The following is a 25,176-nucleotide window of genomic DNA, read 5'->3' on the forward strand; positions in this document are numbered from 1 at the left end:
GTATCCTACTCCCCAAAAAAGTCTTGGTAGGAAGGGGGCCCCGTATAGAAAGATGTATATACAAAGAGATACTGTCCGTATAGGAATGTGGGTGGGGATAAACAGAGGGAGGAAGGGCTGTCAGTGGAGTTTACCTCAAGCCACCTGGCCGGATGGAGAAGACGGTTGGAAAACTCCCCAAAGTGCAGACCAGTGCCGTTTCCTCCAGTAGACTCAGATTTTGAAAGATCACACGCAGAGGCTAAAAAGATGAGAAGGTTACCTGTGATAAAGGTAGGAAAATGGCTCAAACTTAAGAATAGTGCCAGGAGAGCTGAAGCCCAGGACAAACTTATTCTTCCCAAAAAGTCATCGTTGTCACCATCCCCCTCACCACCACCATCATCATCATTATCATGCAGGCAGCCACAAAAAAAAGAGGGTCCTTTTAAAATATGATTAGGTATGGGCGCCTGGGTGGCTCAGTCAGTTAAGCCTCCAACTTCGGCTCAGGTCATCATCTCACAGCTTGGGAGTTCGAGCCCCGCGTCGGGCTCTGTGCTGACAGCTCAGAGCCTGGAACCTGCTTTGGATTCTGTGTCTCCCTCTCTCTCTGCCCTTCCCCCACTTGTGCTCTTTCTCTCTCTCACAAAAATAAATAAACGTTAAAGATTTTTTAGAAATAAATAAAATATGATTGGGGCAAGAAGAAGATCAAGGTAAACAGGGACACTGTTTATAGTGCAATTCGGAGGAACGAGTCAGAGAAAGTCAGGTTCTTTGCCATTTAATTTGACTTCTCTAAGAAGGAAAAGTGATCTCTGGATTGAAATAGATGCAACAAAATTAGGCAAGAAATAGCAGAAACCAAAGGCTGGTGAAAAGATCAGAAGGGAACGATAACTCCGTGTCCTGACCGGGATAAAACATACACCAGAATATCTATAGAGTGAGAGTGGCTTAATCACATGTATGGTTTTTGAGGAAATGGGAAATGAGTCTGGGCGACCAACCCAGGGCAAAAATACTGAGAGCAAAATGGTCACAAGAAACCAGCATAGGCTAAGGACAAATCAAGGTCCCTTCTTGACGAAGTTAGTAGATCGGGGGAACTGTGGTAACCCAGTAGGCCCACATTCCACAAGGGGGTTCATTTGCAAAGCCTTCCTGCTATTCCGTGGACGAGTCGGAGAAATGTCAGGTGGATGCCAATGGAAGATGATAGAATGAGAACTGTCGAATAACCACCCAGAGATACTGTTTAAGGATCAGAGTCAACCCAGTTTCTAGTGGGGAGCCACAGGGCTCGGGACATTTTAGCACAGACCTGGATACGGACGGAGGAGGAATATATATATTTGCAGACGACCTGAAGCTGTTGGTTGATGGGGATAATGCAATCAGATTCTAAACAATCCTGACAGGCGGAAACATTGACCCGGGACTAGCTACATAAAGTCCAGCGCTAACTTAGAGCGGATCCTGCTTTGAAGCCCACAAAAATGGTAGGATGGGAAAGTACAAGGTGGGGAAGGCCTGTTTGGGGTAGACACTTTGCTCATCCACAAGTTTAAGAAGTCAGTGGTATGACTGATGTGAGTGCTGGAAAAGTTAGCGTAACCAAATACAGTTAAAAGACGATACAAACGGAAATCAGTCCTGCTTTAGCCAGCCCCGGGACAGCTGTTCAGTGTGAGGACTGCCACACCGCATGAGAGTTGGACGCAGACTCGGAGGAGAGAGCGGCGTTAGGCAGACTCAGAGGCTGCATCATCCGCAGACGTGTTGGAACCAAGGGGGTGGCAAGCCTGAAGACGCGTGGCTCTGAGAGAGGATAACTGCCTTCAAGCATCCATGCTCTCCGCACAAGGACGAGGTCTGACTCTGCCTGTGCGCTGAAGGGCTAGAGTAGGACCGCCTTCGGGGAAATACGTTCAAAAAAAAAAAAGATCGCTAACAGAGCTATGCCACAGTGGGATGAGTTTTCTTCTTTTTTATTTGATTTTTTTACATTTAAAAAAAAATTTTTTTTTTTAACGTTTATTTTTTTTTTGAGACAGAGAGAGACAGAGCATGAACCGGGGAGAGAGGGAGGCACAGAATCCAAAACAGGCTCCAGGCTCTGAGCTGTCCGCACAGAGCCCGACGCGGGGCTCGAACTCACGAACCGCGAGATCATGACCTGAGCCGAAGTCGGCCGCTTAACCGACTGAGCCACCCAGGCGCCCCTATTTTTTTTATATTTTTAATGACGTTGAATTTATTACTAGTTTCCTTTATAAGTTACAATTTTTATCTTGTTGAAGGAGTTCTTCAACTCAAAAACAACAAAGTTCTTCTCCAGTATTTTCTCTTTTTTTCCCCTTTTTTTAATGAATATAATTTATTGCCAAATTGACTTACCTACAACACCCAGTGCTCATCCCAACAAGTGCCCTCCCCAATGGCCATCACCCATTTCCCCCTGTCTCACCCACTACCCCATCAACCCTCAGTTTGTTCTCTGTATTTAAGAGTCTCTTCTGGTTTCCCTCCCTCCGTCTCTGTTTGTAACTATTTTTCCCCCTTCCCTTCCCCCATGCTCTTCTGTTCAGTTTCTCAAGATCCACATATGAGCGAAAATATATGATATCTTTCTCTGACTGACTTATTTTACTCAGCATAATACCTTCCAGTTCCATCCATGTTGCTGCAAATGACAAGATTTCGTTCTTTCTCATTGCCAAGTAGTATTCCATTGCTTATATAAACCACATCTTCTTTATCCATTCGTCAGCTGATGGCCATTTGGGCTCTTTCCATAATTTGGCTAGTGTTGAAAGCGCTGCTGTAAACATCGGGAGCGGCTAAAATGAACACACCAGGAAACTACAGACGCTGACGAGGACGCGGAGAAATGGGAACCCTCTTGCACTGCTGGTGGGAATGCAAACTGGTGCAGCCGCTCTGGAAACCAGTGTGGAGGTTCCTCAGAAAGTTAAAAACAGAACTACCCTACGACCCAGCAATAGCACTGCTAGGAATTTACCCAAGCGCCACAGGAGTGCTGATGCATCGGGGCATGGGATGAGTCTTCTTAAAAGCTGGAGAGGTCCTTGACTGCAGAGGGCTCAGCCTCAGCTAAAGGACTGATAGTCACGGATGCTGCACGGGTGCGGGAGGCTTGCGTCCTGACCCCTTGGCCCAGGCTCGAATCCTGACACCCCCGGGGGCAGGCGGAGCAGTTTGCCTCTGCTTTTTGACCACTGGCCTGCTAGTCTCTGCTGTGCACACATAGGACTTACATACAGGACGTGTGTGCGTGCATGCATGGGTGTAGGGATAGGAAGAGGGAGAGGTGGGGAGGGCACAGAAAGGAATAGGGACTACAAGATCCCGCCAGACATAAAATAACGATAACCAAGAACTTACAAAAGTCCTCAGAAAATACAGTAGCCTCCCATTGCGTATCTTAGCGGATCGTACTAAATAGCCCCCTTGTGTCCCGGCCAGCTCCCATCGAACACTCCTCAGAGAGCACCAGGAGGGCAGACATGCCCACTTCCCGTAGTGACACACATACCCCATACATTTCCACATGGCTTTGGGGCGACCTGGAGCTCCAAAATCTCCCCCCATACTGTTCTGTCTATCCTGAGGATCCTAACTGGCCCTGTGGTAACCAGAGGAGAAGGCCACAGAGGGGCTACGTGTCCCGACCCCTGGTTCACCACAGTCCTGGATAAGTTAGCAGAACTAAAGAGGAGGACGAAAGGCAGGGGGTGCATCCAGTGCGCTCCAATCTGCTCGTCCCCTCTTGCGATCAGCCTTGGGCATCGAGGAAGAACTTCGGGCCCTAAATGTCTAATATGGATCCCTTAGAAAGTGGGAGTTTAAAATCGCTAACCACCACCTTCTCCTGTCTCTCAACAGCACATGCAAAATCAAAATCAAAACTAAAACTCTCCACAACCACACTAACCACTGAGAAGTCAGATTTGGAAGGTATTTAAATCTTATGATCTTATGATGATTTTATTTTATTTTTTTAATTTTTGTTTTAATGTTTATTTATTTTTGAGACAGAGAGAGACAGAGCATGAACGGGGGAGGGGCAGAGAGAGAGGGAGACACAGAATCGGAAACAGGCTCCAGGCTCTGAGCCATCAGCCCAGAGCCCGACGCGGGGCTCGAACTCACGAACCGTGAGATCGTGACCTGAGCTGAAGTCGGACGCTTAACCGACTGAGCCACCCAGGCGCCCCAATCTTATGATGATTTTAAATGACTTGTAGAAGTTAACAAATCCATCCACAAGAAGGTAAGAATAACAGGATGAGCGTGCCCCCGGCCAAAGAGAGACCTCCTTTGACCTTTTAGGATACAGCGATCTTACCTAAGGCCAGTGGCCAAGGCATTATTTCTAGGGCTTGGTGCCAGGCTCAGGGACCAAGGAAGAAACGGAGCCAAAGGGTAAAGTGCTTTTAAATTTGAACGAGAATTGAATTTTGAAAAGGGAGGTGAGGGTATTTACCACTGGAATTGGAAGGAAAGATAATAGGTTACCCCTACTCAGTTTCTTCCGTGACATTTACCGTATACCTACCGACACTTAATTGTTCACCTACTGCGTACTGGGCAGGATATAAGTTGGACAAAAACATCACAACCTCTGACAGACAGTGGCCACGCTTGCAGTGAACGTACCAGAGCATATATATATATATATATATATATGTATATATATATATATATATATATATATATATATATATATATATCGCTACGTTGTGCACCTGTTCCTCCAGGAGCTCAGTGTGCCCGTGAAAAGAAAAAAATGACAACTTCTCAGAATTTAAATTCTGGTGGGCGGGATGAAGTGTGAACAGAGGGAGGGGAATCACTATTTGTCGAACGTAAGCAACAGGCCTCAAACTGCCAAAGACTGTGGAAGCCACTTACCCCAAAACCCACGATCTCCACTCTGGTCTCCCCCAGCTATTTAGGACGTGCTTTTTAAACCGATTCCCTCAGGGACCCAACGGTCCAGACAAGTTCACCATACCACATCCTATCAATAATTGTTGCTACTCTTTTTCAGTGTTTGCTACCCCTGACGTGGCTCATGAGGAGGAAAGTGGTAAGCGCCCGGCATAACATATCCAAAGATCCCTGCTCCCCGCAGAGTGTCCTGGGCTGCGGGGTGGTGCCCCGGGAGGGTGGGGCCCTTGCTGGTCCAGCTTGCACCAAGTCCTCGAGAGGACCCGGGGCCGTGCTGGGCACACGGCCTCTGAACTTGGATGGGCTTCCGTGTCCTTTCCTGAAGAGGAGGAATAGAATGAGAAACAGAGAGAGGGTCTCTGGAGCAAGACGGAATGACCTGGGAGAGAAGTTCATCCCTTACTCAGGAGCCCCACATTTCAAGAGGGTCTAGCTGGCTGCTGGCATCCCTGAGGGCTGGACAGCAGGGCTTGACAAGGACGCGAGGGCCCGTCCAAATAGACATATCCAATGGCACCTTGGTAGGGAATAAATTGGAGCCCCCACAAATGGTGCCTTGAAACACGTTCGTTCTTCATTAAGGAGGGCTTAGTTGAATCCTATGAAGGGGAAAGACAGGAGGGAATCCTGATGGTGGCAAAATCCCCACTGACACCTCCCACCCTCACCCCCAAAGCAAAAGCCCCACAATTAACCAGGCCCATCCTATTAGAAACAATTTAGGGACTACAGTATCTTGTCTTTCAACGTGGTAGGGGCTGAGGGGGAGATTAAGTCTGGGACACACAGGTGGCTTATCAAACAAACTCTCAGACTCTAGACAATGTATCCCACCCGCTACCCAACCCCCCCACTCCCCCCAGAAGGGTACCGATCAATAGAATTGTCTTCATCTTAATCCATTTCCAGGGAGGGTTTAGAGCTGTGCCGCTCAAACTTTAATGGACAGAACGATCACTGAGGATCTTGTTAAAATGCAGATTCCGGCTCAGTAGGTCTGAGGTCCTGTATTTCTCACAAGCTCCCAGCAGCAGCTACTGCTACTAATCCATGGGCCCCACTTCGAGGAGCAAGGTTTGAGAACAGCTTATAGGCTTGTGCCCTTAGCAATCACCAGACGAGCCAATCCCTCAACCCACCTGTCGAGAATAAGAAGGAACTTACTACAGGAAAGGTCGAGGAGGTGAAGGCAGGACAAAGTTGCTTCTGTTGCCTGTTTATCAGCAGAGCTAGGTTGCCCATTTTTCAGAGCCGGCCCCACGGCTCATGCTTCACTGCTTCCTCTCCCCGTTTCCTCATCCACAATGGGGGGATCTGCCCTGCAGGGGCGGCTCAAACATCTCTCCCGAATTCGGGAACTATGGTTCCGGCAGGAAAAGCCATTAGAAGAGAGGCACTGATTGGATGGAGAAAAAATTAAGATCTGTGCTTAATCGGCTCCAGAGAGGACACAGTCTACTTTAGGGAATCGTGTGTGCCTGGCACCTACCAACGTCAGCCCCGCTCCTCTGTGCTGCCCTGAAGACGAGCCTGACACAGAAGAGGGGACCAGAGAGCCAAGGGGCTGGGTGACAGGTTGCAAGTAGCCCGTAGGGCCACCGCTCAAGGGCCTGACACTTCCCCCGCCCCCACCAACCCTCCCATAGGGCCTCACAGGAGAAGATGAGCAGCTCACCAGAACAAAGGTAGAGGTAGACAGAAATCCCCAAAGGGAAAGTTAATTAGGCATTAGGCATGAAGCTTTTCCTTGTCGTTCAGCCCCAGTTGTGGCTGTTGCTGCACATCTGCTGAGCTTGTCTTGACATGGAGACAGCGCCCGTTGACGTTAGTACGGTTAATTATTATGTTGAATCGAACCCTTCAGAAGGCTGTCGTTCGGCATTCAGGACTGCCAAGCCACCTTCTTCCCGCGATAAACACCTAGTTTTGTTTCCCTCAAAGGAGTTCATTTGCATTATTCCATAAAGCCTATTCAAATGGGGAATCACAAATGATGGGGACTTGCTAAGCTATTTGGGCCAGAGCCAGGCTCTCACTCTCAATCTAGGGCGGGCGCATACTCGAAGAATCTTCCACGGGAGGCAGCTCCTGCCACTCCGTCTCTCCAGACGCGTTCTCCCAGGTCCTCCACATTCGCTCTCCAGTGACCACCACAAGGAGCCTCCCCCTCAGAGCTTGCTGGAACTCCCATGGATTGTTGCTGGGTGTTCCCGAATGGCTTTTCAAAACGCTTCTCGGCCGTTTCCGTGGCAGCCAGTGTGGGGACACACGGTGTTTCTGGAATCGAGCAGAAAGGCCCCCGGGCCTGGTGTCGGTAAAGGCAGGTCCAGCTCAGTGGGGGCTCTCTATCCCAACAGAGTTTTTATTACTGAACCAAAACTGGGAAGAAGTGCAAGGTAAACGCGTGCAGAGATCACGGAGAATCTTCTCCATCCCCAAAGGTGTCATAGAGACACAAAATCGGACACAATAAGTCAGCCCTGCACCAACCTGGTGGATTTTCAGGGCTCTCTGGGTGGGCCGGCTTCAAGGAGCTGCTGTCATCCTGAAGCTGAGAAAACAGGCCCCAGTAATTTCCCTGGGGGCTCAATTACCGTCTGAGAGCCCGTCCCTGAGCGCCCCCCTCAAGAGCCACACCTTCCCGGGAGCAGGAGATGGGGCCCAAGATGTAATTATCAATTCCTTGATTCAATTTGCACCCCGTCGACACTGGAGGCTCTAAGCCCCTCTCCTGGCCCAGGCTGTACCTGACCTTGAGAACAAAGGCATTCGCTCTCTGCTTTTTATGCGCTCACAGGCTCGAGAATATATCTCTTATGCTTTAATTCGCAATTAGGAGCCGTACGTACGTCTGGAAATCGGCAATTTTTTTACAACACTGGCAGGAGTTAGGAATATTCCTCAGGATTTCCAAGAGGAAATCACACTCAGAATAGATCTCTCCCAGAATAAAATCTAAAATTCTTCCCATAGCCTATAAGGTCCTCTGTGAGCTGGCCTTGTAACCCCTTCCCTGCTCCCCCATTTCCACTCCCGCTACCTTCCATATTCACCCCTTTCCAGGTATACTGTGCCTCTTACCGTTTGTCAGTTATGTCAGCCACACTCCCACATACTGTCACCTCAGGGCCTTTGCACCTGCTAGCCCCCTGCCAGGAATGTTCTTTCTCAGCTATCTGCCTGCTTGTTCACTGCCTTACTTCATTCAGGACTCACTCAACTGTCACTGTGTCAGGTGAACCTTCGCCAGCCGCTAGTAACACACACTTCCTAAAGTCAGCCACTGAAACTGACCCTTTTATTCCTATTTTATTAATATCCCCCAGCTGAATTTTAGGAAATTTGATGAGTTTACCTAAAGCCTTATTGATGATGCATGCATTTTTATTTAAAAGGGCAAAATGCCGTAACTCTGTTTCCTTTTGGTTTTGGTTTTGTTTGCTCGTTGTTGTGGTTGTTTTTCCAAATGCCTTCGCTTCTGCTGTGCCCTCCAAAATCAAAAGCCATGGAGTTTGTTTCCAAAGAGAGCTTTTGGGACGATTTATTAAATGAACCCACGAACTCAGTGGAAACTGAGAGCTACGATAACAAGGTAAGTCAGGTAAAAACTCAAGCCCACCTTCCTCCAGATGTTGGAGCAGTGTGGCCCCAGGCCAGCGGGGAACTGCCTCTTGGTGCTGGGATTCATTGCTTCGTTCCATTGTTAGCATAGCCCAAAGGAGCTTTTCTTAAAACAGATGAAAATTTAAATGCCACACATTAAATCAAAGTGGGTCAGAAGAAAACCAAAGGTAACCCTCCATGGCCCTACTTTCAGAGCCCTATTGATAATATAATCACATTCCAGAACCCTTTTAAGGGTGGCAAAGCCCAAAATAAAACATTCAATTTATCTAGATATCAAGGCAAATCACTCTTTGTCGAAACCTCAATAAAAATGATGTTAAATTCTAGAAAGATGGAGTAGATGTACTTTTCCCACTTACTACAGCTTAAAACCCTAGACGTTATATGAAAAACAAATAGAAGAAGCCTCTGAAGGACTCTTAAGTATAGAGAACAAACAGGGGGTTGCTGGAGGGGTGGTGGGAGGGGGGATGGGCTAAATGGGTGAGGGGCATTAAGGAATCTACTCCTGAAATCATTGAGGCACTATATCCTAACTTGGATGTAAATTAAAAAATAAACAAATTATTAAAGAAAAAAAAAGAAAAGAAGCTTCTCAAGGGTGGAGAAAAGAAAAGGGTGGAGAGGGGCACCTGGTGGTTCAGTCGGTTGAGCATCCGACCTCAGCTCAGGTCATAATCTTGCGATTCGTGGGTTCAGGCCCCGCCTCGAGCTCTGTGCTGACAGCTCAGAGCCTGGAGCCTGCCTCAGATTCTGTGTCTCCCTCTCTCTCTGCCCCTCTCCTCCTCGCTCTCTCTCTCTCTCAAAAATAAAATAAACATTAAAAAAAATTGAAGGGTGGCGAGCGATCAGACTGGCTAGTAACCTCATGACCCAAGGGATGACATGGTAGGGAGTTTCCTGAGTTCTCTTTTTGCTTCTTATATCCCTGGTGATTAAGTGCTGAAAGACAGCAACTCAGAAACCCCAACAAGCAAGCCTGCTGTCTCTGACCGAAGGACAAGGAACGGGGCAGCCTCGCAGGACAGACACTGAGACAACAGCATGTGCCATGCAGGCTAACACCGCAGCAGCTCGCGGCAGCTAGCCTTCCCCACGTCCTGCCACCACGACCCCTCAGAGGGACACAGAACCGGCCCCCCAGAGTCCACGGATGTCCCTTCCCCAGCTGGACCCCATAACCAGAGAGGAGATGGGAAGTCGCAATAGTTTGAATAAGCCTTACATCTATAGTATGCTGTGTCCTCTTTCCTGCATGAAGATTTTACCCGCTGGTGCAAGCTGGTGGCTCTAATTTCCTGTGTCTACTTACGTCTAAGATTTACACGCCGATTCAGGTGGAAACTTTATTATGCATCCTTTCCATTACAGCGAAGAAACTTTCTCAGGACTGTAGGTACTAACAATCACAGGACTGAAATTTTGTGTCCCTGGAACTCAAAATTAAGCCGGTATATTCTTCTGAATTTACAATAGAAAAGGTAGAAAGATTTTTTTTCAGCAAGAGTTGGAATCTGAATTGTTTTAATTAGAAACTTAAATTACTCAGAGCCCTTCGGCACCCCTGTCCGCTGAGGTGTGCCATACCGGATGGAGCTGCATTCTGAGGCACAGGGGAGGCACCTCCCGGAAAGTTGTGCACAGCACACGGGGGGAGGCGCCGGGTGACAGGTGCACTACATCACGCCCGCCCCCACCCAGCCCCAGACACTGGCCTCCTCACCATAGGCAGCCGTACAGGTTGGAAGGCAGCTGAGCAACGTCACTGGAGGCAGAGGTGGACAGGCAGGGCCAGAGCAGGACAGAAAGAATGGCGCAAATGCCACATGGTACCTGTAGCTGAAAGACCTGTCAGTGTGGACTTTTGAGGCCCCTTTTGGGGGAATCCCGGAAGCCACTGGGGTACAAATTAAAGAGAGGGCGCTAAGTCCTTCTATTTGGATAGGGGCTCTCACACTTTGGCTATTCTGACAGTTCGGCTCCCTTTGCTGCTTTTAGTTCACGATCCACGCTTGTTTTAATTCCGTGACGTCCCCACGCCTCACAAACCTGGCTGTGCAAATGTTTTCGGTCGCGGGAACCAGAGATTCACCCAGGAGAGGTCTCTGGGCATGGAGAACCCAACACTGGGGTACTCGATACACCTGCCATGGTGAGGAGGCTAGCTCTACTCTACAGGCAGGGGAAGCAAATGAGACAGACCTCTAAGAAGTCACGTGTGCTGGCTAAATCAAGTAGGGTGGCACAGCCTGGACGGGACGAGAACTTCAACGAGGCCCACCCCGTGGGTCTGTTGTCAGGTGGGCCACAGCGGGCACCGTGGTTTCTGGGGAACAAAACTCAGAATCCAAAGACGATGGGGAGAGATCACTGGCCCAGGCAAATAGGAAGTCACTCCATCCCAAGGGAAGAACTGTCAACAATGAGGAATTTAGAGGCAGCCATATTGGTGCCACGGGCCTTAACCTCTACCTGCTCAGAAGCAGACTCCGGTTTTAAGAGATAAACTGAGGCCTACAAAACATTTTAAGAGTCTGCTTGAGCATATGTCGATTCGAATTGTGTACCACCAAATCGGAAGTGGTTAGGAAGTGCTCTGCTGGCGGGAGCTGGGGAGAGGCTTTTATAAAGAAGAGGCAGAAGCAGAGCAACAAAAGTTTTGATTGGCCGTCGCTTAAAGCCCATTTGGCCACTTGCGATTGGTGGTCCTTAGGTTTCGATTCATAACACTGAGGCATTTTACAGGCTTAGATTTTGGCTGGCTTGCCTAGGCCCCATGACACGAGAGCCACCCACCTCTGTGTAATAGCCTGCTTGGTTAGCTAACTCAACACCCCCAGTTGGAGAGGAGCTGCGGAGTCTGGGAATCAGGCAAGCCGGACCTGAGGCACCACAGCCTGCCCCCCCAACCTGGAAAAACCCAGCCAACCACAAGCTACATTCTTAAATTTGTCCCAGCTCACACACAACTTTGGATATGTCGGTCTTCCGCTTACCAGAGGAGGATAATACGTTAACGGCATACAGTACGTTATCGGATGTTGAACAGCCATAATGGCCTCAACCTCAACCTCACGTCGTGAGCAGGGCGACGTGAAAGCTTCACGGTTATTAGAATCACAGATTTGGGATAGATTGGTCAAATTTACAAAACAAGAAGGCAGCTTGAAACATCAGTACTTTGGAAGAATCTCTAAACGCAGAATTGGCTGCTACTATAACGTGTTAGGCGTTAGGTGCTACCCTGCTTTCCTGAAGACTGCCATCCTTCACAGTGAAGCAACCACTAGGAGCTTGGCCTTTCCTGCAACTCAGAAAGCCTGGTATGCCCTTAAATCATGGAAGCATTTTTAGGCTCTATAACCATCTCCACATTTGGGAAATGGAGTCTTTTATGCTCTGAAAAGATGTATTGCCATGCCTTTGTTAAAAAATTAATAATAATATTACATATTATATATATTTTATATATATGTGTGTATATATATGTGTAGAGAGAGAGAGAGAGAAAGAGAGAGAGAGAGCAAATGGGGGATTGAGGAGTATGAGAATAATGGAAATAGTCTTTAAAACAAACCTTACTGGCCGCCCTACTGTTCCCAGGGTTTGTGTTTTCCTACTAGCATATTGAAATCTCACCAGGCACTTTGGGGAGTCAGAAAAGTGCTTAATTATAGTAAGCCATTAATCCTCCTTTTCCGGGTATTTCATTCTATGTTCCTTTTGTAGGTTCTCAACAGCTCCTATCAGGTAGTGTTTAGGACCGTGCTCAAAGAAATGGCTGCTCGCCAAGAACTGGAAGAGGATATTGACATCCCCCTGACTGGGATTCTGGAGAGTGAAACCAGGAGGAAGCTGGGAATTCTGTAAGTGACTGGAGAGATCAAGCTATTGGTCAGCGGGTTCAGGTAGGCCAGCGGTGGCAGCCCGGAAAGCATAAACTGGGCCACCAGAGAAAAGACCAAGGCCAGGGCCAGGCAGGTCCCCTGAGCCAAAGAGCGAGCACAGAAGCAAGAGAAGATCAGGGTCAGGTAGACAGAATGATGTGGTTGCCACCAAGAGCAAGGAAATCTACGAGCACAGGAGGTACAGGATAGGATCAAAGGCTGGCAGTGACAGAGGTTGGAGACCCAGGGCAGGAAAAGTCTTGGAGGTACCATGAACTTATACAGAAGTCCGGGGAGGAAGGGTCAGAGCCCTGGCCTTTCTTTTAATAAAAGGAGCAACGGGGGGTCAAGATCTTGGGCATCTGCCAAGAAATTCCCTAGCTTCATCATAGGCTAGCTAATGCTTTTCCATGCTCCCTGGAGTGGGAAAAGCCATGAGCTGCACTGACCGGGAGCGATGGCCAGAATCCCCATTTGGAGTGGGGAATGATAAGGCTATTGCAGACCGTTGCTGGCACCAAATCTTTCTAGTTGTCACGGCCCCAGGTCACAAAATGTCCCCAAACTCCCATTTGTACGTCCGGAATGTGCTGCGGAGAAACCTGGATTTTCATTTATCCAACTATCAGAAATCGTAGCAAGCAAGGTGCACGTTCCAGCCTCCTGCAAGTCTTTTGCAGACGCTGGCAGTGACACCAAGGAACAAGCTGTGGGGGTACAGGGTGCCCTGCATGACCTCCTTGATGAATTGAAGCTTTCTCCAAAACCAAGAAGAGAGGTTGACTGCCAGCAACTTCTGCTTTGGGCTCAGTAGAGTCCTGGGGCCAGACACCCCTGAGGCTTCTCTAGGAAAGGAGAAAGCAAAACACACAGAGTGAAACACAAAGAATATCCAAGCTTCCAGATCCTTACACAGCTACAAAAACAAATGCAAAGTAACTTCGCTGTGAGTTACCGGGCCCCATATGTGACATTTCCCCACCTATTCCATCCCACTTGGGCCTATAACCAAGGTTCATTCTAATCTGATTGCACTCAACAAATATTTCCTGAGCACCTACTATGTGCTGATCTACTATGTGTAGATCAATCTATAGAATATATAGTCAATCTAAAGAATAGCGGGGATCTCAGAGTCTCTGCCGTTGAGGAGCCGGCTGGCAAGATTAGGCAAAGGTGGGCAAAGAGCCAAGGGAGGAAGCTTTCCAAAAGGGCCTTGGGTGCCTGTGGCTGGATCCCCTCACTGGAATTTAACCCTTGCGTACGTTTGGCATCCTGCTCTCGACCTGTAAGTCAGGCTTCACCCCACCCCCGGTTTGGTCCCTATCCTTTCACAGATGATGGCAGGCTAGGTAACTGCTTCGATTCCATTCAAAGTGCTTGCAGATACAACAAATAACATTCAATGCAAATGGGCCATGAAGAGCTCATTCTCAAGTCCCGCCACTGCTTCTAAAGTTTGTAAACCTGCTCTCTGCCCGCCAAAATAGCACAGCCCTTTCCAGCCAAAGGTATTTGCTTCCTGGGGTTACTTAAGGTTAAATTATTCCACTCTCCTCAAGGAATCTGAACTGAGCACTTGAAATCGGTCAGGTCAAAGGCCTTCTTCTCAGATCCAATTAAGCCTGGGAAGCTCATTCCTTTCAGCATATTCCCTTTCAAAGGGGCTCTGATCTGAGAACCAAGAAATGCAGCTGCCCCGGGAGACCACCCTTATTTGGAACAGAAACAGCCCACGCCAGTGAAATCCCAAGACAACTTGCTTTGTATATTGACAGGAGAGGGGGTAAGGGCTTGATTATTTTGAAGACCCATCCCTCAGTGTGGCTTTCGTGATGAGTCATTTTGAATGAGAGTATTTGAAGTTTTCCCACTAAACGCAAAGGGGTTTCAAGTGACTCTGTCCAGTTCCCAGATGGTGCTGTTTTTCCCAGCTATTTCCAAAGGTAACCTTCACTGGGATATGCACCAGCCATAGAGAAAAATCAAGCTGCACGAGCTTAACTCCTAGAGCCGGTTTCACATTTGGACCTCCCAGTCCTGTCCTAGCTCCCAAGATGCCCCTTGTTGAATTCGTTTAGAAGGATTTGGGTGTCAGCCTAAACTCCAGGAGGGAAGCACTGGGTCAACACCATTGTACTGTCCCTTTATTCCTGAGTACTGAGTGGAAGGAAAACAGCCTCCGAAAGCAGAGGCACGAGCCCAATTCTTCAACAATAGAAACACTCGGCAGGTTCTAGCACTGTCGACACTGTGTAGCATGACACGTAAACATGCATTCGAGATAATTCACATTCTCTTTAGGTTGAAGAAAAATTTTGGAAAATACAAGCAAACAATCCTCTGGATTATGAAGAAACGTGAAAGTAAGGACTACTCCCCCATTTTTCCATCCTGTGATTGCCTCTTACCTTCTGCCACGAACCCTAAAGGAGGCAGAAATGCTCACTGCCTAACCACAGCACCTACTGGACTAGCAAGGTCCTCGCTTCCAGGGATAAAATACCAAGCAAGATGGACACAGTCTGGGACCCCCTTATCCTTTTGGGGGGACTGTGGGTAAAGATAGATAAGAAAGCAGGGGATTCATGTATGGAATGGTTAAGTGCTGTGGGAGGAAGAGAAGTCCATAGAGCCCCATAAGAAGGGATCTAAACTAGACTGGAGGGGCTACTTAGATCATTACCAGATACTGAAGGCATCTGAGGTCCAGCTGTTAAGATTTCCCCATCATGGTGGTTGCCAGTGTTTTTAAGTTTAATCATGGAGGGGGCATCTGGGTGGCTCTGTTGGTTAAGCATCTGACTGTTGATTCTGGTTCAGGTCATGATCTCGGGATCATGAGGTTGAGACCCACTTCAGGCTTCACGTTGAGCATGGATCCTGCTTAAGATTCTCTCTCTCTCTCTCTCTCTCTCTCTCTCTCTCTCTCTCTGCCCTTCCCCTGCTCTCTTTCTCTCAAACAAATTCTTTTTAAAAAAATCTAATAATGGAAAACTTGGGCCAAGAGCCTAAGCCATGAGACTATTTCATTCAGAGACTCAAAGCCACCACATGGAAATCTTTAAGATTACTAGATCCAACTAACACAGAAATGTCAACAATACCCATGGCTAACCAGTCCTGGTACTTTTTCTCCCTGAGCCAGGACACATCCTCAGATTCCCTCCCAAGACCATGTTCCAGGCCCCCAATACCAATTTATGCCCCTGATCGAACTCTTAGGGAATAACTTCTGTGGACCGGGTTATTTTCACATAGTCTGATTCGAATGAGCCTTCATAACCATGTGAAGCAGGATAAAGAAGCTAAGGCTCAGGGAGGCTAAGGGACTTACCTGAGATCACCCAGTCGTCGTGTGGGCACGAGCCGCATGCTGCCCAAGACCTCTCAGGCCAAACCTGGGACTCATCCCCAAAGAAAGGCTAGTGTTTCTGGGGAAGAAAAAGAGGGGGCCTTCTAAGCCTAGGTCTCGTGCACTCACTGGAGCTAGGAGACAAGAAGGAATTGCTACCTTCGGCTTCCATAGTGGGAAGGCCCTGCCTCCCACCAAGACTCACACAATGGGGTGCCCCCAAAACAAGGAGGGGGGTTCAGAAGCTCAGCAGCCAAAAACACAACACACATTATCTATTCCACTTATGATACCATACTTGTCTACTGCTCATATTTCTGCTCCCTCTGGGCTGTAGATGCCTGTGCCCTTTCTTACTTGCCACTTCAGTAAGGCACACAGTAAGCACTCAATAAGTGTTTTTGTTGTTGTTTTTAATGGATGTGAGCATGTATGATTTTTTTTCTTTTTTTTCTTCTTTTTGCTCCTTTTGGGAGATTAAGGCCTCTCTGGATACTCCATTGCCACACATCCAGGATAGGACTTCCAATTGGAGAATAAGATTTTAATATTGTTGAACGCCCATAGTGCCTCACGACTACCCCTGCCGACTTCCTGCTCCTCTGGGCAATTGAAGTCTAGAAGGATTGAACTTTTTATGCAAAAAAGCAACACTTTGAATTCTTTATACAAAAAAAAGCAACACCTTGAACTTTTTGTACAAAAAAGCAACCCTTCTAATAGACAAAAGGCATCCCCTCCATGTTCTGGTTGTAGCCAGTCCCAAAGAAATCTCCCAGCCTCTTCCAAGATACAAACTCGCTTACTTCCAGGATGCAGACCATTCTGTATTCTACACACACACCTCCCTGTCTGCACACGCTGATTCCCAAGCCCAGGCTGGCTTCATGAATGTGGGACCTCTGATCAGTCACACGGGACCCAATACTTTGAAAGGTGCTGCACTTGATTCAATGCCCTGGGCTCACCGTCTTGAACTTCTTAATAATATTAGAACAAGGACCTTTGCATTTTCATTTTGCATGGGGCCTCTCAAATTAAGTGGCCTTTCCTGTTCAGAACCATCTAGTCTGGGAAAAGAGGTGGGAAGACACTGAATCATGAACCATCAAAATTCAAAGCTCCCCAAGTGAAGGCCACAGATATATTGACCCTCTACTAGGTGGCAGGCACGGTGTAGACATGATTTCACAGTACAATAAAACCTTGGATTGCGAGTAACTTGTTCTGCAAGACGAGCAAACATTTCTGATAAATTTTAACTTGATAAATGAACAATGTCTTGAGATACGAGTGGTACCGAATGTCACATGATCACAACTGAACCAATGGTTCTCGAAATTCCCTTTGATACACGAGTGCTTTGGATTGCAAGCATGTTTCCAGAAATGAATTATGCTCACAAACCAAGGTTTTACTGTAACTCAGTAGGTCTCTGTAGGCATCATTATTCCATTTTAAAGGAACAGAGGCTCAGAAAGGCAGCCTAAAGCCTCCCCCTAATGATGGCACAGCCGGATGTATAGCACAAAACAAAGCGTCCACGATTTTAGCATTCCGATAGGGGAAAAAATGAGCATATATATGTCCTCTTTTGTCATTACCATTTTAGAAATGTTTTCGATTAATTTCTAAGAGACACTCACAAACAGTGGCTGGGCTCACTTCAGCTTTTTCCCTCTGACAAATCATTATCATTTGTAAGCAGGCACTGGAGAAGGAAGGTGCTTCTCACAGGGAGACTGAGACCCCCTTCCAAACTTCTCACACAGGTTTCCAAATGACCCTGCCCTCCCACCTCTGTCTTCTCATTTTCCTGCAGAAAAGCCTCCTCTCCGAGTTCTAGCCAGTGGCCTCCTTAGTTTCTCAGACGTGCCGCTGTCCCAGATTCTCCTGCTGCTCCCACGGCTTGTCTGACGCCCGCCGAGAGTCAGCTGCCCTACTAATCTAGTTCCAAAATTCAACTCATATAGAAATTGACAGAAATGATGATAAAAAGAAACTTGTTGCTGTGAAAACGAAGTTGAATACTTTCAAAAGACTCAATAAGAAAATAGCTTTTTAATTTTTTTTTTTACATTTTATTTATTTTTGAGAGAGAGAGAGAGAGAGAGAGAGAGAGCACAAGTGGGGGAGGGGCAGAGAGAGAGGGAGACACAGAATCCGAAGCAGGCTCCAGGCTCTGAGCTGTCAGCACAGAGCCCGACATGCAGCTCAAACCCACGAACCATGAGATCATGATCTGGGCCGAAGCCGAAGGCTTAACCAACTGAGCCACCCAGGCACCCCAAGAAAATAGCTTTTTAAAAAACTTTTTAGGGGCGCCTGGGTGGCTCAGTCGATGAGCGTCCGACTTTGGCTCAGGTCATGATCTCGTGCTTCGTGGGTTCAAGCCCTGCGTCAGGCTCTGTGCTGATAAACGAACCTGGAGCCTGTTTCAGATTCTCTCTCTGACCCTCCCCCGTTCATGCTCTCTGTCTCAAAAATAAATGTTAAAAAAAATTTTAAAAAAGAAAAACACTACTTTAGGGACACCTAAGTGGCTCAGTTGGTCGAGCGTTCAACTTCGGCTCAGATCATGATCTCACAGTTTGTGAGTTCGAGCCCCGCGTAGGGCTCTGTGCTGATGGCTCAGAGTCTGGAGTCTGCTTCAGGGAGGATTCCATCTCCCTCTCTCCCTGCTCCTCCCCTGCTCACTCTTTCTCTCTCTCTCTTAAAAATAAATAAAACATTAAAAAATGAAGCACTACTTTAAATTTATATGTGGACAGAACAGCCATTAAAGATTGGGGAATATACAGAATTTTTTAAGTCTGTGATTCTGCAGACTGCTTACAAACTACCAAAACTGAGAATTATAGATAATAAATTATTAATGTGCTTTGAGCAAAAAAGATCACAGAGTCCAGCATCAGAAGCGCCCACAAAGGAGAGGTCTTGCCCTGCATTTTGTCATGGCATACTGGGACACCTGGGTGACTCAGTCGGGTAAGTGTCCAGCTCTCGATTTTGTCTCAGGTCACGATGTCACATTGTCTGAGATCTAGCTCCACATCCCAAGCCTGCTTGAGATCCTCTCTCTCCCTGTGTTGCTGCCCCTCCCCCACGCCGATGTGCCCACACTCTCTCTTTCTCTCTCAAAATAAATAAATAAACTTTAAAAAAGAGTAACGTGGCACGCTAACACACATTTATGTTTTAAGTTGACATAATGGGGTTTGAAGAGTTTCCTTTTTTTGTAAATGGCTCCCCACTTTTGCCTATTTTGTAAATTACCAGAATTAGCAGCCATGCTTGTTAGCAGCGTGTGGCTGGTATGTCACCTTCACACCACCACCCCCCCCCCAAGTCTGGACTGGGTGGTCCTTACCACGGCATCTGGCATCTAGCCTCGGACCGGCACACTGTAGGCCCTCGATAAATTCATTTTGAGTGGACGGATGCCAAAATGGAGAAAGCTGCAACTTCAACCCTTACATTTCTCTCCAAACACCTGCCCTTTCCACCATCTGGCAGCCTTCGCCACTTGGGGGAATATGGCCGATGTCTCAAACCCTCAACCTGTCTGAGAAAGACAGATCCAGGCTTCCTTTCTCTTTTCTACCAGACTTCCTCACGGCCAAACCTGCGGAGACGTCGACTTTCACATTTCACTTATGGAAACAACCACCACAAGGTGAGGAGCCTGTGACAGAGGCCAAAAAAACTCGTCGTGTGGTTTATCGTAAGAAGAAATTGGAAGTAGATACGGGATGGGTCCACAGCAAGTCTGAGGTAAGTATGGCAGTGCATTGGTGTTGTTACTTTGTGCAGGGTTTTTGTGGCGGGGGGGGGGGGGGGGATGAGACACACACATAACATCGGGGAGTTGTCAGAACTAATATACAGTGTGAATACAAATACAGAGGCACACCTGAGTGTGGGGGTTATGGGCAGATTAACCGGGGCTTTTACTAGGGTTCACTGAGACTCTTCTCCCTTCGGGCCCCGTCTTAGGCATTTGGGTAAGATTGGGAGGAGGAAAACGGAAGTGTATAATATAAAGGTCCATCCCCTAAAAAATTTAAAATGTACACAAAAATCAACCCCGGAGAATGGCCAGTTAAGAGGGTAGATGGGTAGGGTCACCCTACGCTTGCCTCCTACCTCAAACACAGCTAGAGAAACATCAAATCTTTCTGAATTCCCAAGAAATCGATCTGAGGACCGAGCAAACAAAGCTGCATGTCTACAGGCAGAAAAAAAAAAACAAAAAACAAAAAACGGCCACCTTGTGGAAGGTAGGAACCACAAAGAGTTGATTTGGGGGAGGAAAGAGCCGCAGGTGCTGCGGAGGTGAGCAAAGAAAGAGAGAGAGAGAGAGAGGAGTGAAAACATGCACCGGGGACTTCACGGGGAAAACTCTTCCCCGAAACTGTTGGCTGGGAAAAAGGAGAGGGTTTAAATACCGCCAGCTTTTTTTAAAAAAAAAAAATTTTTTTATTTTAACGTTTATTTATTTTTGAGACAGAGAAAGACAGAGCATGAACAGGGGAGGGTCAGAGAGAGAGAGGGAGACACAGAATCTGAAACAGGCTCCAGGCTCTGAGCTGTCAGCACAGAGCCCGATGCGGGGCTTGAACTCACTGACCGCGAGATCATGACCGGAGCCCGAGTCGGATGCTTAACCGACTGAGCCACCCAGGCACCCCAATACTGCCAGCTTTTTTTTTTTAATTTTTTTTTTTAACGTTTATTTATTTTTGAGACAGAGAGAGACAGAGCATGAACAGGGGAGGGGCAGAGAGAGAGGGAGACACAGAATCAGAAACAGGCTCCAGGCTCTGAGCTGTCAGCACAGAGCCTGACGCGGGACTCGAACTCACGGACCATGAGATCATGACCTGAGCTGAAGTCGGACGCTTAACCGACCAAGCCACCCAGGCGCCCCCTGCCAGCTTTTATACACAGCAGATTATAGGGTCTGAGTCTGAAGTTTCAGAGGTCAGCGGGATCGCCAGGGTGGCCCCTGGTGGTGCTGCAGCAGGAGTGGGAAGCTCAGTCCGAGGATCCCCTGGGCTGCCCTGGGAGAAGTGGTGCCCATGCCGGGAGTGCGTTTGGTAGGGGGGATCTGGCCTTTCCGCGGGCAAAAGACCCGGTGGGCACCACTGAGCTGCTGCATTCACCAGCACGGGAACAAAGATGCCTGCCGAGGGCAGCGACCTTGGCGCCAGCTTTCTGCTGCGATTTACCATAAACTCCGAGCCACCGCACAGTCACGCAACCACTTTCTAGGACAAGCCAGCACCGGCCACAGGGCACGGAGACTCTCCCCCAGAGGATCAGTACTGGGCCGCCCCACGGGGGTATCCGAAAGTTAGTTCTGAAACACAGCCATGCCTGAGAGAAAACCCAGGAAAGCTGTGCCACCTGACAGGTGGACAGCTCAAACACACACAGAGTGCAGGTGGGGATCTGACAGAAGCCAGGGACACAGAAGGGGTGATTGTTTGCTTATCTGTGAGGGCTTCCTGAGGGGTGGCAAGCACAAGCTCCCTGATCCAGAGATGAGAGGGGGCCGATGCAAACTGGTGCAGCCACTCTGGAAAACAGTGTGGAGGTTCCTCAAAAAATTAAAGATAGATCTGCCCTATGACCCAGCAATAGCACTGCTAGGAATTTACCCAAGGGATACAGGAGTACTGATGCATAGGGGCACTTGTACCCCAATGTTTATAGCAGCCCTTTCAACAATAGCCAAATGATGGAAAGAGCCTAAATGTCCATCAACTGATGAATGGATAAAGAAATTGTGGTTTATATACACAATGGAGTACTACAGGGCAATGAGAAAGAATGAAATATGGCCCTTTGTAGCAACATGGATGGAACTGGAGAGTGTGATGCTAAGTGAAATAAGCCATACAGAGAAAGACAGATACCATATGTTTTCACTCTTATGTGGATCCTGAGAAACTTAACAGAAACCCATGGGGGAGGGGAAGGAAAAAAAAAAAAAAAGAGGTTAGAGTGGGAGAGAGCCAAAGCATAAGAGACTCTTAAAAACTGAGAACAAACTGAGGGTTGATGGGGGATGGGAGGGAGGGGAGGGTGGGTGATGGGTATTGAGGAGGGCACCTTTTGGGATGAGCACTGGGTGTTGTATGGAAACCAATTTGACAATAAGTTCCATATTTAAAAAAATAAAATAAAACCACAAGAGAAGAAAGAAATAAAATTTAAAAATTAAAATTAAAAAAAAATCTCATTCCTTGCCCACCTGCAGTGACTAACCGCAGTGAGCTAAACAGTATTGCCAAAAGGAGCCCCGAGCCACTACACAAAGCCCCACCCCCTGCGCCCTGCAGGTGCATCTTCACTAGGGCAAGGCCACCTGAGAATCAGTGCAACAGGCTCCTCCCCCAGAAGACCAGCACAAACCACTCACCTGCACCAAGTCTACTGATCACAGAGTGCCGCAAAGCTTCAGCTCTAGGGGAAATAGGATCTAGCTTCCTTGTTATTTTTATTTTTTAATTTTTCAATGTTTAATTATTTATTTTTTTATTATATATATATATTTTGGATCTAGCTTCTTTTAACAAGCAGACCAAAGCACAGCTAGGATCTAGATTTTTTTTTTTTCTGGACAAAATGACAAGACCGAGGAATTCACCCCAGAAGAAAGAACAGGAAGTAGAAACCAGCCAGGGGTTTAATCAATACAGATATAAGTAAGATGTCTGAATTAGAATTTAAAACAACAATTATAAGGATACTAGCTGGGCTTGGAAAAAAAAAAAAGCATAGAAGACACTAGAGAATCTCTTACTGCAGAGGTAAAAGAACTAAAATCTATCTAGTCAGGCCAAAATTAAAAATGCTATGCCCAAGGTACAAACCTGAATAGATGCCATAACAGTGAGGATCAACAAAGCAGAGGAATTAATCAGTGAAACAGAAGATAAAATTATAAAATATAATGAAGCTGAAAAGAAGAGGGAAAGAAAGGTATTGGATCATGAAGGTAGACTTAGGGAACTTGGCAACTTCTTAAAATGTAATAACATTCGTATCATAGGAGTCTCGGAAGATGAAGAAAGAGAAAAGGAAGCAGAAGGTTTATATGAGCAAATTACAGCTGAAAACTTCTGTAATCTGGGTTTATATGAGTAAATTATAGCTGAAAACTTCTGTAATCTGGGAAGAACACAGACATCAAAATCCAAGAAACACAGAGAACTCCCATTAAATTCAACAAAAACTAGGGGTGCCTGTGTGGCTCAGTCGGTTGAGCTACTGACTTCGGCTCAGGTCATGATTTCACAGTTCGTGAGTTTGAGCCCCGCATCAGGCTCTCTGTGCTGACAGCACGGAACCTGGAGCCTGCTTTGGATTCTGTGCCTCCCTCTCTCTCTGCCCCTAACCCACTCACATTCTGTCTCTGTCTCTCTCAAAAATAAATAAACATTAAAAAAAAAATTCAACAAACACCAGCTATCACCTAGACATATCATAGTCAAATTCACAAATCACACAGACAGGGAAAGAATCCTGAAAGCAGCAAGAGAAAAATTCTTAGCCTAAAAGTGAAGACAGATCAGATTCACAGCAAATCTGTCCACAGAAACTTGGCAGGCCAGAAGGGAATGGCAACAAGCTGAATGGGAAAAATATGTAGCCAAGAATACATTATCCAGCAAAGCTGGAGAGAGAGAGAGTTTCCCAGACAAACAAAAACTAAAGGAGTTTGTGCCCACTAAACCAGCCCTGCAAGAAATATTAAAGGGGACTCTCTAAGTGGGGGGAAAAAGACCAAAGCAACAAAGACTACAAAGGAACAGAGAACATCACCAGAAATACCAACTTTACAGGTAACACAATGGCACTAAACTCATATCTTTCAATAATCACTCTGAATGTAAATGTACTAAATGCTCCAATCAAAAGACATAGGGTATCAGAATGGATTTTTTTTTAAATCTATATGCTGCCTATAAGAGACTCATTTTAGACCTAAAGACACTTGCAGATTGAAAGTGAGTGGATGGAGAACCATCTATCATGCTAATGGACGTCAAAAGAAAGCTGGAGTAGCCATACTTATATCAGACAAACTAGATTTTAAAATAAAGACTGTAATAAGACATGAAGACAGGTATTATATCATAATTAGGGGGCCTATCCATCAAGAAGATCTAACAATTGTAAATACTTATACAGCCAATTTAGGAGCATCCAAATATATAAATCGATTAATAACAAACATAAAGAAACTCATTGATAATAATATATTAACAGTAAGGGACCCTTAACACCCCAGTTACAACAATGGACAGATCATCTAAGCAGAAAATTAACAAGAAAACAATGGCTTTGAATGATACACCGGAGTGGATGGACTTAACAGATATATTCAGAACATTTCATCCTGAAGCAGAAGAATACACATTCTTCTCAAGTGCACATGGAACTTTCTCCAGAATAGATCATTTGCCGGGTCACAGATCAGCCCTCAACATGTACAAAAAGGCTGCAATCACACCAGGCATATTTTTAGACCACAACACTATGAAACTTGAAGTCAACCACAAGAAAAAATTTAGGAAGACCACAAACACATGGAGGTTAAGGAACATCCTACTACTAAAGAAGGAATAAGTTAACCAGTAAATTAAAGAAGAAATTTAAAAAGTACATGTAAGCAAATGAAAATGAAAACCAACATCCAAAACCTTTGGGATGCAGCAAAGGCAGTCCTAAGAGGAAAGTATATTGCAATACAGGCCTACATCAAGAAGCAAGAGAAGTCTCAAATACACCATCTAACCTTACATCTAAATGATCTAGAAAAGGAAGAGTAAATAAAGCCTAAAGCCAGCAGAAGAAGGAAAATAATAAGGATTAGAGCAGAAATAAACAATATAGAAACAAACAAACAAAAAAACAGTAGAACTGAACAACGAAACTAAGAGCTGGTTCTCTGAAAGAATTAATAAAATTGATAAACCAGACTTCTCAAAAAGAGAAAGGACCCAAATAGGTAAAATCACAAGTGAAAGAGGAAATCAACACCACAAAAGTACAAACAATAAGAGAATATATGAAAAATTATATGCCAACAAACTGGGCAATCTGGAAGAAATGGACAAATTTCTATTAACATACTAACCACCAAAAATGAAACAGGAAGAAATAGAAAACTTGAGCAGACCCATAACCAGCAAAGAAATTGAATCAATAATCAAAAATGTCCAACAAACCAAAGTCCAGGGCCAAATGGCTTCCCAGGGGAATTCTACCAGCTATTTAAAGAAGAGTTATTACCTATTCCTCTCAAATTGTTCCAAAAAATAGAAATGGAAGGAA

General features: G+C 46.4%; 1 protein-coding gene across 1 annotated transcript in view; it reads left to right on the forward strand.

Annotated features, from left to right (window-relative positions):
- ERICH6B (glutamate rich 6B) overlaps window positions 1–25,176 on the forward strand; it is a 51,916-nt gene that overhangs the window by 12,972 nt on the left and 13,768 nt on the right. The window contains exons 4-9 of the mRNA XM_047855394.1: window positions 3,892–3,963; window positions 5,060–5,098; window positions 8,463–8,551; window positions 12,316–12,452; window positions 14,778–14,839; window positions 19,436–19,602. Of these exons, the coding sequence (XP_047711350.1) occupies window positions 3,892–3,963; window positions 5,060–5,098; window positions 8,463–8,551; window positions 12,316–12,452; window positions 14,778–14,839; window positions 19,436–19,602 (566 nt within the window). The remainder of the gene's footprint in view (window positions 1–3,891; window positions 3,964–5,059; window positions 5,099–8,462; window positions 8,552–12,315; window positions 12,453–14,777; window positions 14,840–19,435; window positions 19,603–25,176) is intronic.

The sequence above is a fragment of the Prionailurus viverrinus genome, chromosome A1 (assembly GCF_022837055.1).
Source record: "Prionailurus viverrinus isolate Anna chromosome A1, UM_Priviv_1.0, whole genome shotgun sequence".
Taxonomy (NCBI): Eukaryota; Metazoa; Chordata; class Mammalia; order Carnivora; family Felidae; genus Prionailurus; species Prionailurus viverrinus.